Consider the following 11,598-nt stretch of genomic DNA (forward strand, 5'->3'; position numbering starts at 1 on the left):
GACTGCGGCCGGGGCCGGGCGGCCTCCTAAAGAAGGGGGGTAGAACGCCAGGGGGCGGGGTCAGGCTCGGGGTGGGCGCCTGTCCCTCCCGCGTCCCCGCTCGCCCCTGGGGCGGGCGCCTGTGTGCACGGCGCAGTGCGGGGCCCTGACGTCTGCAGAGCCAGGGCCGCCAGCCCTCCAGCTGCACTCCAGGCCACTCAGACAGTGGCTGCAGCAGGACTGGGGCCGCCAGACCCCTGGGATCCCTGCAGGGCAGGAGGCAGGCCCCTGGGGCAGCCCTGGGTGTCCTGAGTGCTGGCCCAGGAATGGGCGCGTAGACAGCGGGCAGGCCAGGAGCGGGCAGGCCAGGAGCAGACAGGCTAGCCCTGTCCGTGCGGTCCCGTCCGAAGTGCTAACTGTGCGTCTTGGCATCTCTCCGCCGCCACAGGGTTGATGACTCCGGGCTTGCGCTGAAGCTGAGTGCCAGTCCCCAAGTCTCCAGGTCTCAGAGCTACAGCCAAGCAGGCGCACGGCGGGCAGCGGGGGGGACTGGACGGCCAGAGAGGTGAGCTCCGGACGGGCTTGTGGCGCCGTAGTTTAGATTTTGCGCTTTCATCCTGTGGATTCTGTCGGAGGCCGTGTCAAAGGGGTTTTGCTTGTTTTTGAGTGTGTTAGTGTGTGTGTGTGGGAAGGGGGGTGACAAATAATTCTGCCTTTCTCCGAGTTCAGAATCAATTGAAGAACTAAGCAAAAGTGTCAGACAGACTCCTGGTGGGCACTAGTGGGGCAGGGGGCTCAGGCAGCCTGAGCTTGTGGAAGCCCCGGCAAAATGGTCTTCTCTGGCAGGTCCCCTTCTGTCGCCATTCCTCTCTGGCCTGTTGTGCCAGATTCAACAAGTATCTGAATGTCACAGTTCCCACCAAGATGCTAGCCTGTGCAGCAGGTGGGGCGTGACAGGCCAGTCTGCAGGGAGCCCGAGGGCTTCCGCCTGGGTGGCCAGGCTTTGAGTGACAACCACCCTGCACTTGGCCTTCCCCCAGCAGATGTCTTCACAGTGGGCCACATGGAGTTTCCTTAGCTCTCAGGGCTTCAAGCATGTCCTTAATCAGCCAGACCTCTGAGCACCCAGGATGTCCACCTCTGTCTTAGCCAGAGCTGCCACGTGACAGGAGCCTGTCCATTGTGCCACACACCGTGTTGATCCGCCAGCATCATCAGGCACAGCTGGAGGTGCAGGGAGGGGCGTGGCTGCCTCGGTCCCCTGCAGTCTCAGCTCCATGCAGCTTTATTCTCCTGAATAAAGAAAGGCATTCTGCCAGTCTAGCCACACATGTGATTTAATCTTTATGGTTTTAAGGTTTTCCAGTAAAATACTCACAAGTGAAGGAGCACCTTCCTTATACACTGTCTCAGTGCATGGCTTGTAAATAGCTCTGTCACCGAGAACTGGCGGTCCCTTGTGAAAAGGGAATCGAGCTGTTGACAGAACAGACCCAAATCCAATGATTGGTCGAGACGGTGAATGCTGAAAGTGTGAAACTGCCTTTCGAAGCCATTTTTCGCAGACCTGCCGGCTGCCTACTGCCGGATTTGCTCTGGTCTGTGTCGGCAATGGCTGCTGGTTTTCAACAGGAAATCTTGCTGGCTGAGCAAATTTGTGACCCAGGAAATAGAAGCTAAATGTCTGGGATGCTGGCACGAGGCTGGTGTGTGTTCTAAAGTAAGTTCCAATTTTGATAAAGCACGTCTGTCATCCAGGTCCTCATGCCCTGGTGGCCTCAGAGTCATTTTAAACATCCATGGAGACAGCCTCTGGGGAGGTTTGGGTGACAGCCACGGGCCCAGCCTGTAAACTCTGAGGAAGATGACAGAGGAAGAAAAAGAAAAAGCTACAGATCTATTTCCCGCTGAAGTGGGGGTTCCCTCCCTCCCTGGCCCCTCTGGGTCTCATCGCTGCCTGCCTACTCCTGACCTGGGCTGTCTCTCACTCGCCACCCCAGATAACCCGGCGGGACCTTCTGAGGTGGTGAGCTTGGACACTGGGGACTAGACGTCATGTGGAACACAACTGGCCATGTGCCGGGCCCTGGGGGCAGCAGTGACAAAGACCAGGCAGGGATGTGGGTGCAGGGAAGTGGCAGAGGCAATGGAAAGCCACGTGGCCTGCCTCGCGAGGGCTGGAGAATGCTGCGCTGAAGTGCTTCGGAGCCTTGGGAACTGGGTGTCCCATCTGCTGTGGCGGGTACGCAGCAGGGGCAGCAGGCAGGCGTTGCTGGTGGCCCTGCTCAGGCCCTGCGGTGATGCTGGGCAGAGGTGTTGGAGCAGAGCGCGACTCCAAGACCTCCAGGCGTGGGGTGCTGGCGAGAAGGTGACAGGCTCCTCGGCCGTGGGTTCCGTCAGGGCGGGATACCCCTCTTCTCCACCGTTCTCAGGGGTGTGGTCTGGGTGAGAGGTGAGGGGTGAGTGGAGGCCCACAACCTACTGTGTCCCATGTGGGCTGGCGGGCTCCCACGAGGGACAGCCCTGGGAGGGTGGCGGCTTGCTGGCCAGCGCTGGAGGAGAACTGGCTGTGCTAAAAATACCAGCTGTGAGAGCAACAGGTGCTGGCACCTCGTCACAGGCTGGCCTGCCCTGGTGCCCCCACCCCACTGTCCCACGTGAAGCCACCACCAGCTGACGTCTACCCCCGTCCTCGTCTCCCACGGACCTTGCCAGGCTTGCTGACCCCGCTCCATTCTCTGCCATTCCCCTGAGAGTGGGGCTGGTACAAGCCACACTCGCCTCTGCCTGAGCCTTGTTGGAGACGGTCCTACAGCATGTGGCCAGGAGGGCCACAGGCCAGCAGATGGGCAGTTGCGGCGGTGGGCCAGGCAGGCCGAAGTTGGCCTCATAGGGCATGTTGTCCTGTGACAGCAGCACTGGCCACTGGCACTTGGGTCATTTCCTGCCCCAAGTCCTCTTTATCCCGCAGTGGGGCCAGTTTCTAGGCCCTGCAGTTGGGGTGCCCCCTGCAAGCAGGGACCTCTCATTAGGCCCGCAGTTGCCTGGAGTGAGGCTGCTCTGGCCAACTGCAGCCCAACAGGAGCGTTGGGGGGGCGAGGTGTGACCCGCCACCACAGCTGATTCTAGGGGACCCTGGACAGGGGGAGGGCGCATGTGGGTTTGGGCCCTACGGGACAATGACACCACTTGGCCAGCAGGCCACTCCCAGGCTGTGCTGCTCTGAGTCAGACGTGTGGCAACTTCTGATTAAGTGGCACCAGGCAGGAGGCTAAGGCCACATGTGGATGGCCTGCCACACCTGACTGCTGAGGTGGCAGCCCGCAGGGCCCTCCCATCTGTGGTCATGCTTGACGTGGGCGTTTTCGCTGTGGCAGGTCTGGGAGGACCAGAGCCCTTGGTGCGGCCCGCTGTGACCTCAGGCCGCAGCACCCCATCTTCGCAGAGACCACGGAGGGGAGGGCAGCTGACAGGCCACAGCAGAGGGGCAGCGCGGCCCACGAGGTGAGGCCGTGGGGTAGAGAGCGGTTTCTCCGGGGACCAGCTCCTAGCTGGCCGTGGGGTCGGGAAGGTTCGTCCTTCCAGGAGGTCCGTTTCTGGGGGAGGCCCGCCGGGCTCAGGTGGGGCGGGGGAGCGACCCTCACACTGACCCTGCCCAGCTGGCTGAGCAGTGCGCGCCTCTGAGGATACGCGGGGTCACTTGCATGGGCCCAGGGCTGGGCACGGACCGAGAACCCCGCTCTGTGGGCAGTGCGCCTGCTCTGCCCGCCCTGTGCTGGATGCAGGCCTCAGAAGCTGCATAGGGCAGAGCGTGGACGTCAGGTGACGCCGGGGCTCGGGCTGCTGCTGCTGGCTGGAGCGAGAGTCGGGCAAAGCCTGGCCACTGCCTTCCTCACAGTCCACCTGCGGCCTCAGCGGGCCAAGGTGTCTCCTGAGCTGGCGGGGCCTGGGGTGTGGCAGGGCCCAGGACCCTAGGTGGGGCTGGGTGGAGGCTGATGTGGCTCTCCTCCCTGGGCCCTCACGGGAGCCGGCAGCAGCCGTCCACTCCTCGGCTGCACCCTGGCCCGCCTCAGCGTCTCCCTCTGGCCTGTGAGCTGTCGCATCCCGCCCCGCTCTGCACGGGGCCCAGCCCGCTTCTCCCCAGCTGCGGGGTCCTGACAGACACGAGAGGTCCTGCGTCTCTGGGACCTTACATTGTGGGAGTCCCCGCACCCCTTCCTCCTCCAAGTCCTGTTGATTTTGCTCTTAACTGTCAAACCCATTCACGTCACTAAAAACCTTTATTGAAGACTCACAGAAGGAGAGGCACAGGCCCCAAGCAAGCCAAGTCCGCCAGGTGAACACATGAGGAAATGAGCAGCTTCCTGGTCTCGGAGCCCCCCGTGGCCGCCCCTGTCGCTGCCTCCCTGACTGGCGCCCTGGATTTGCTTGTCCCATACGTGACCTTTCTATGAGTGGATTCGGGCAGCAGGCGTATGGCTGTTGGTGGGGCGGGTGGCTTTCTGCTCCCTCGGGTCCTGATTCACCCTTCAGGGCCCCGGGGAGGGTGCTGCCGTGACTGAGCATGGGCGTCACCTCCGTCTGGTACATACCTGTCAGGGCCGGTCTGCGTTTCTCCCCAGAAGGCCCAGTAGTGACCTTGAGGCACTGCCCACTGACCTCTGGGGTGTGGGTGGTGTCATGCTGCTGAGCAGCGGGCTGGGGAGCAGATCGGAGCATGTTTGTCACTGGGTGGTGCCTTGTCAGGGTTGTACATTCCCACTGGGGCGCCTGCTGCATCGGGGTGGGTGGGCGGGTGGGCTTCCCTGCTGTCCCCGGGCCGTGTTCTCTGCAGGGTGTGTGCACTGCAGATTCGGCCTGGGTGTCATGGCCTTGGTCGCCCTTCAGTGGTGCCTTGATGAGCAGTTCTCAGCTCTGGCCTTATCCTCCCTGCTGAGGCCTGCGATCCACGCCCACTCATTTTTAAGCGTGTTGGTGGTCTGCTGCGTGCCAGCTACCCAGAACCGGATGTGCTAGAGGGTGGTGGCTGAGGGGACCTTCTGCCCAGCCTTGCTCCCTGGGGATCCACTGTCCTCTCACCGGGACTGCCCCCCTCTTCTGCTCATGCCCGCCATAGGGCAGTGTCACCTCGGCCCTGGCGGGCTGGTCTCCCCTGCTGCTGTCACCAGTGGGCATGCTCACCACCTGCTCTCTGCCCAGGCCTGGCACATACCCTACTCCCGTCCCGGCTGAGCTCCCCCTGGGTGGGTTTATCCGCGTCTCCCTGGCAGCCCTCGGAGCCGTCGAGAGCCTTTGTGGCCTTCGTCCTGTGACTGAGTGTGCCCTCTGCCCACAGGTCCCGCAGCAGCACCCACCCACAATGGACCCGGACCCCCAGGCGGGCGTGCAGGTGGGCATGCGCGTGGTGCGCGGCGTGGACTGGAAGTGGGGCCCGCAGGACGGTGGCGAGGGCGGCGTGGGCACCGTGGTGGAGCTCGGCCGCCACGGCAGCCCCTCGACGCCCGACCGCACAGTCGTCGTGCAGTGGGACCACGGCACGCGCACCAACTACCGCGCGGGCTACCAGGGCGGGCACGACCTGCTGCTCTACGACAACGCCCAGATCGGTGTGTGGGCGGGCCGGGCGGGGGGCGGGGCTGCACCGCCCCCTCCCTGACCCCGCCCCGCCCCGCCCCCAGGCGTGCGGCACCCCAACATCATCTGCGACTGCTGCAAGAAGCACGGCCTGCGCGGCATGCGCTGGAAGTGTGTCGTCTGCTTCGACTACGACCTGTGCACACAGTGCTACATGCACGACAAGCACGACCTGGCCCACGCCTTCCAGCGCTACGAGACGGCCCACTCGCGCCCGTGAGTCCCGCCCCCGCCGCGCCGCGCGGACCGCGAGGCATGCGCCTGACTGGCGGGGGCCCTGGCGGCCCTGGGGCCCTCCTGGTGACATCCAGGGCCTCCTGACAAGCACCTCTGACTGCCGACCAGGCCTCAGCCCTGAAGGACGGGAACTGCATCCTGCTGACTACTCCCTAGGGGACAGGCCAAGTCCTTCCTGAGCCGTTTCCTTGAAGAAAGGCCAGGGTTGGTGTCAATCTAGGGGCTTGGCCATTGACACCAGCTCCCACCCCGGCTGAGCAGGGCTGCAGAGGTCGAGCTGTGGCCGGCTGCTCCTGTCCTGGCACCACCCCCACGGTGGGACGCAGCTCCCCCCGGTACAGCTCTGGCAGAGGCACTAAGGGTGGCCTGTATGGGCCATGCAGCCAGCATCCCCGTGGTGGCCCTGGCCTGGAGTGGGCGGCCCACACTGGGAGCAAGCCCCTCGGCACAGCTGGGGAGGAGCTACTGGGCTGGCTGGGAGGCTCCTTTGTGGTCAGCGGAGATCAGGCTGGGGAGGAGGCCGCTGGGCTGGGGTGGGCACCGGGAGGCACCGTCCCATCCCTTGTCTCCTGGGCATTCCCACACACATGGCAGCGAGGTGCGTGTGTGAGATCACAGCTGCCCGTGGCCAGAGGGGGCCCAGGCCAGCCGTCCAGGCGCTGGTGCCAGGCCTGTACTCTTCACTGCTCCGTCCCCCACGTGCTGAGCCCTCCCCAGGTCAGACAGTGCACCGAATTCAGCGGTGCCCAGCTCTCTGGGGGCAGCAGGTCTGGAGTGACACCGGCCAAGCTGTGAGGGTTGGCCCCGGGTGCCCTCCCAGCTCGGCATCGGGTGGACTCCTGGAGGGCCGAGGTCAGCAGACTCACTCCAGGCCCAGAGCGGGGCGGGCACTGGCCTGGAGCAGCTGCCCAGGGCCAGGCGTGAGTGGGAGCTGGGGCTGGTGCAGCGAGGCCACGCAGAGCAGAGGGCCCGTGCCATCATACTGCCGCTGTGCATGGCCCGAGACCCACTCTCTCGCAGGGTGACACTGAGCCCTCGCCAGGGCCTCCTACGGATCCCGCTGAGGGGCATCTTCCAGGGGGCCATGGTGGTGCGGGGCCCCGACTGGGAGTGGGGCTCCCAGGACGGTGAGTGGGGCCGTGCTGGGGAGGTGGGGCTGGGCTGGCGCTGGCTGCGGCTCAGCCAGCCAGGCGGCCCTGGCTTAGCCTGCTGGTGGGGGCACTGTCTCCCTAGGAGGGGAAGGGAAGCCAGGTCGGGTGGTGGACATCCGTGGCTGGGACGTGGAGACAGGCCGGAGCGTGGCCAGCGTCACGTGGGCTGATGGCACCACTAATGTGTACCGCATGGGCCACAAGGGCAAGGTGGACCTCAAGTGTGTGGCAGAGGCAGCTGGTGGCTTCTACTACAAGGAGCACCTTCCTGTACTCGGTAAGGGCTGCTCAGCCGCCCTCCTGCCCCAGCTGAGGGGATGAGGCGAGGGGGCGCTGCCTGAGCTGGGCCTGCTCCCTGTCCCCAGGCAAGCCAGCAGAGCTGCAGCGCAGGGTGAGTGCTGACAGCCAGACCTTCCAGCATGGGGACAAAGTCAAGTGTCTGCTAGACACAGACGTCCTGAGGGAGATGCAGGAAGGCCACGGCGGGTGGAACCCCAGGATGGCAGAGGTGAGCTGCCCCGCCCACTGGCCCCGTGCCCGCCCCCCCTCGCATCCTCTGGATGCCCAGCCCTCCTGCTTCACCCAGCCACAGTCTCCACGACCTGCCACAGTTTATCGGACAGACGGGCACCGTGCACCGCATCACAGACCGTGGGGACGTGCGCGTGCAGTTCAGCCACGAGACCCGATGGACCTTCCACCCTAGGGCTCTCACCAAGGTGCATGGGGGGCTGGGCCAAGCCCCGTCCCCTCCGCACCCCCTCCATGTACCTGCTCAGCCCCGAAGGAAGGGGGAGGGCCTGGTGGGGGTCAGTTCCCTTGAGAGGGGATCCAGGTGTGGCGGGATACAGGAGGGCAAGGCACGCGAGCCATTGGCAGCTGGAGCCAGCAGGTCAGACCCTGGTGTCTCTCCTGGGGCTGGAGAAGGCCCGGGAAGCGTCGCGGGCAGGCGGTGTGGCTGGGTTTGCTTTCCCAAATGCACCCAGCGGCGAGGGTGTGGGAAGGCCCATTAGGACAGGTGGATGCTCTGCCCAGGGCGCTGGGCTTGGGGAGAGGCATTTTGGAAGTAGAATTTCGCAGATGCATAATGGAGGAGGGAGGTCAGTGAGGAGCAGGGGGGTGACATCCGTGGATGGGGCCCTGGCAGGGGTTAGGTGCGGGTGAGGGGGCACGCCAGCGCTCCGCTGGGGACCTGGAGTCTGAGACCCCTTTGAGGATGGGGCTCACAAGGTAGGTGGTCTGTAGTTTTGTACAGATGAGGGCACAGGTGTGGGGGACTTTCCAGGAAAGGTTTGGGGGTGGGGAGGTGGCGCCTGGTCTCACCCCCACATGCTGTTCTGGCCCTGCTCCTGTCATCGTGGGCCTGGCCCCATGCTGTAGACTCCAGCCCTCGTCCGGGAACCATGCCTCCCCACCATGCTTCCCACACTCTTCCAGTCTGGCCTCGATGGCCTTGAACATGCTGTCTGCTCCCCCGTCTGTGTGCACAGGGACAGTCCTGCCTTAGACTTCACCCCAGAGCTGGCTTCTGTCTGGTCTGGATGCCACTGCCCAGCTGCCACTCCCATGGCTCTGGAGCTGGGCTACCCAGTACTGCCCCAGTCACCTGTGGCCCTCTGGTTGTGCTTTTGGGCGAGGGCTGGGGTCAAGTTCAGGCCTGTCTGTCCTGTGGAGCTTGGTGGGGACGCCCTTCCGCACCCCTGCCTGGGCCCCTTACGGCCTCTCTCTCACTCAGCACAACTCCTTCTGGGTGGGGGACGTGGTGCGGGTCATAGACGACCTGGACACGGTGAAGCGGCTACAGGCCAGGCATGGCGAGTGGACAGATGACATGGCCTCTGTGAGTCCCTCCTCCACCCCCCATCCTCGCCCCCGCCCCCACCCCCGGGAGACCTGCCTATGACCCCTCCTCTCCCCACTTAGGCCCTGGGCTGCGTCGGGAAGGTGGTGAAGCTGTTTGGAGACGGGACTCTATGTGTGGCGGTTGGTGGCCAGCTGTGGACCTTCAGCCCCTCTTGCCTGGTGGCCTACCGGCCCGAGGAGGAGGCCAACCTGGACGTGGCTGAGCGTGCCCGGGAGAATAAAAGCGCGGGCACCCAGCTCCGGCAGCCAGTGGGAGGCGGGGCTGCCCCCAGCCAGCACGTGATCTCAGCCCCGCCACACCACCCCCCAGGCTCCCTGAGCGTCGCCCTGGACAGGCTTCGAGCCCAGAAGAGTGACGCAGAGCACCCCGGCAGGCTGGTGGTGGAGGTGGCCCTGGGCAATGTGGCCCGGGCCCTGGACCTAGCACGGAGGCACCCCCAGCAGGCGAGCCCGAGAGCCCACGCTCCTGCCCGTGCCGCCAGCCCCAGGGAGGGGGTGGCCGCCCAGGGACTGACTTGCCGGCTCTCCCTGCAGGTGGACACCAAGAACCAGGGCAGGACTGCCCTGCAGGTGGCTGCCTACCTCGGCCAGGTGGAGCTGGTGCGGCTGCTGCTGCAGGCTCGGGCCGACGTGGACCTGCCGGACGACGAGGCCAACAGGGCGCTGCACTACGCGGCCCTGGGGTGAGGCCCGGGAGGGCGGGGGCTGGGCCTGCCATCCAGCCAGTGGGCACAGCGCCCTTCCTGCTCCCTCTCCCACCAGGAACCAGCCCGAGGCCGCCCGGGTGCTCTTGGGTGCCGGGTGCAGGGCTGATGCTCTCAACGGCGCCCAGAGCACAGCACTGCACGTGGCTGTGCAGAGGGGCTTCCTGGAGGTGGTGAGGGTCCTGTGTGAGTGTGGCTGTGACGTCAACCTGCCGGTGAGTGCCAGGGCCCCTGGCTCTATCCCTGGGCTCAAAGAGACAGTGGCAGTGACCTACCACCTAGTGACCCCTGACCCACCACCGACAGGATGCTCATGCCAACACACCCCTGCACTGTGCCATCTCAGCGGGAGCCGGCGCCAGTGGCATTGTGGAGGTCCTCACCGCGGTGCCAGGCATCGACGTCACGGCCACCAACGGCCAAGGATTCACCCTACTGCACCACGCATCCCTCAAGGGCCATGTGCTGTGAGTTTGGGGTGGGCACACAGCTGGTGGCCAGGCTCCTGCGGACACTGGGCCACTCCGGGGATGCCCCGACCCCAGCCATGTCCCCCTGCTCCCACAGAGCCGTCAGGAGGATCCTGGCTCGGGCACGGCAGCTGGTGGATGCCAAGAAAGAGGACGGCTTCACGGCCCTGCACCTGGCTGCTCTCAACAACCACTGGGAGGTGGCCCAGACTCTCATCCGAGAGGTGTGCACACGGGACCCCGGCCGGCCCAGGGACTGGGAGTCAGGGCCCACTAGGGTCCCTGCGCTGAGCCTGCGCCCCTGCCCCCGCCCCCCAGGGCCGCTGTGATGTGAATGTGCGGAACCACAAGCTCCAGTCCGCGCTGCATCTGGCCGTGAGGCAGGCGCACGTCAGGCTGCTGCTGCTGCTGGTGGACGCTGGCTGCAGCGTCAACGCCGAGGATGAGGAGGGGGACACGGCCCTGCACGTGGCACTGCGGCATCACCAGCTGCTGCCCCTGGTGGCAGATGGGGCTGGGGGGGACCCAGGGCCCTTGCAGCTGCTGTCCAGGGTGAGGAAGTGTGGACCTGGCTGCAGGCTCCGGCAGGGCCTGAGTGGTTGTCCACATCCCTCATGGGTGACAGCCCAGAGCCAGGCCCTCTCGGGGGTGCAGCAGTCTGGGGGACCGCAGATTGCAGGAGGCATCTTCACAGAGCATGGCCAGCATCCCTGAGATTGTGTGTCCTGACCAGCCCGGGAAGGGGGTGGGGGTGGGCTCAGAACTTGGCCCCTCCTCGGGAGCTGTCCCCAAGGGCGCTTTTCCTGCCTGCCTCAGTTCCAGAGAACTCTGACACAGGGCGGGGAGGGGGGGGCGGGGCGGGCAGAGCGGGTGCCTGGCCCGGAGCAGCCGGTGCCCACAGAGACTCCCTCCGACCAGCACTCCGCTGCTAGGGTTCTCACCGCATCTGTCTGCCACCCAGCTACAGGCCTCAGGCCTCCCGAGCAGCAGCGCGGAGCTGACAGTGAGCAAGGCAGTCGCCTGCTACCTGGCGCTGGAGGGCGCAGATGTGAGCTACGCCAACCACCGGGGACTGAGCCCGCTGGACCTTGCCGCGGAGGGCCACGTGCTGAAGACCCTGCAGGGCTGTGCCCAGCGCTTCCGGTGAGCCCGGTGAGGTGGGGAGTGGGGGGCGGGTCCCTCACCCCGGGCCCTTTCAAGCCCCCTCCTCCAACTGCAGAGAGCGGCAGGTGGGCGGGGTAGCCCCAGGCCCCAGGTTGGTGCTCAGCACCCCCAACACCGTGACGAACCTGCACGTGGCTGCGCCATCGGGGCCCGAGGCTGCCGAGTGCCTCGTGTGCTCGGAGCTGGCGCTGCTGGTGTCGTTCTCGCCGTGCCAGCACCGCACGGTGTGCGAGGGTGAGTGCGCGGCGCCGGGGTTCGGGGAGGGGGGGGAGGGGGAAGGGCGGCGCGAACGAGCCCAACCTCGTGCTCGCTCCCGCAGAGTGCGCGCGCAGAATGAAGAAGTGCATCAGGTGCCAGGTGGTCATCGCCAAGAAGCTGCGCCCAGGTGGGTAGGGC

The 11,598-nt window shown here is 65.6% G+C and overlaps 1 protein-coding gene across 1 annotated transcript in view; it reads left to right on the forward strand.

The window, feature by feature from the left end:
- Positions 1-94: 94 nt before the first annotated feature.
- MIB2 (mindbomb E3 ubiquitin protein ligase 2) overlaps positions 95-11,598 on the forward strand; it is a 16,963-nt gene continuing 5,459 nt past the window's right edge. The window contains exons 1-20 of the mRNA XM_023521635.1: positions 95-544; positions 1,612-1,699; positions 3,357-3,483; positions 4,269-4,315; positions 5,315-5,585; positions 5,658-5,829; positions 6,871-6,977; positions 7,084-7,278; positions 7,367-7,509; positions 7,613-7,720; positions 8,737-8,841; positions 8,925-9,308; positions 9,399-9,547; positions 9,627-9,783; positions 9,875-10,035; positions 10,136-10,262; positions 10,357-10,590; positions 11,000-11,181; positions 11,258-11,436; positions 11,522-11,591. Coding sequence (XP_023377403.1) covers positions 5,339-5,585; positions 5,658-5,829; positions 6,871-6,977; positions 7,084-7,278; positions 7,367-7,509; positions 7,613-7,720; positions 8,737-8,841; positions 8,925-9,308; positions 9,399-9,547; positions 9,627-9,783; positions 9,875-10,035; positions 10,136-10,262; positions 10,357-10,590; positions 11,000-11,181; positions 11,258-11,436; positions 11,522-11,591 — 2,720 coding nt within the window. The 5' untranslated portion in view covers positions 95-544; positions 1,612-1,699; positions 3,357-3,483; positions 4,269-4,315; positions 5,315-5,338. The remainder of the gene's footprint in view (positions 545-1,611; positions 1,700-3,356; positions 3,484-4,268; positions 4,316-5,314; positions 5,586-5,657; positions 5,830-6,870; positions 6,978-7,083; positions 7,279-7,366; positions 7,510-7,612; positions 7,721-8,736; positions 8,842-8,924; positions 9,309-9,398; positions 9,548-9,626; positions 9,784-9,874; positions 10,036-10,135; positions 10,263-10,356; positions 10,591-10,999; positions 11,182-11,257; positions 11,437-11,521; positions 11,592-11,598) is intronic.

Source organism: Pteropus vampyrus, unplaced genomic scaffold (assembly GCF_000151845.1).
Source record: "Pteropus vampyrus isolate Shadow unplaced genomic scaffold, Pvam_2.0 Scaffold309, whole genome shotgun sequence".
In the NCBI taxonomy this organism is placed as follows: domain Eukaryota; kingdom Metazoa; phylum Chordata; class Mammalia; order Chiroptera; family Pteropodidae; genus Pteropus; species Pteropus vampyrus.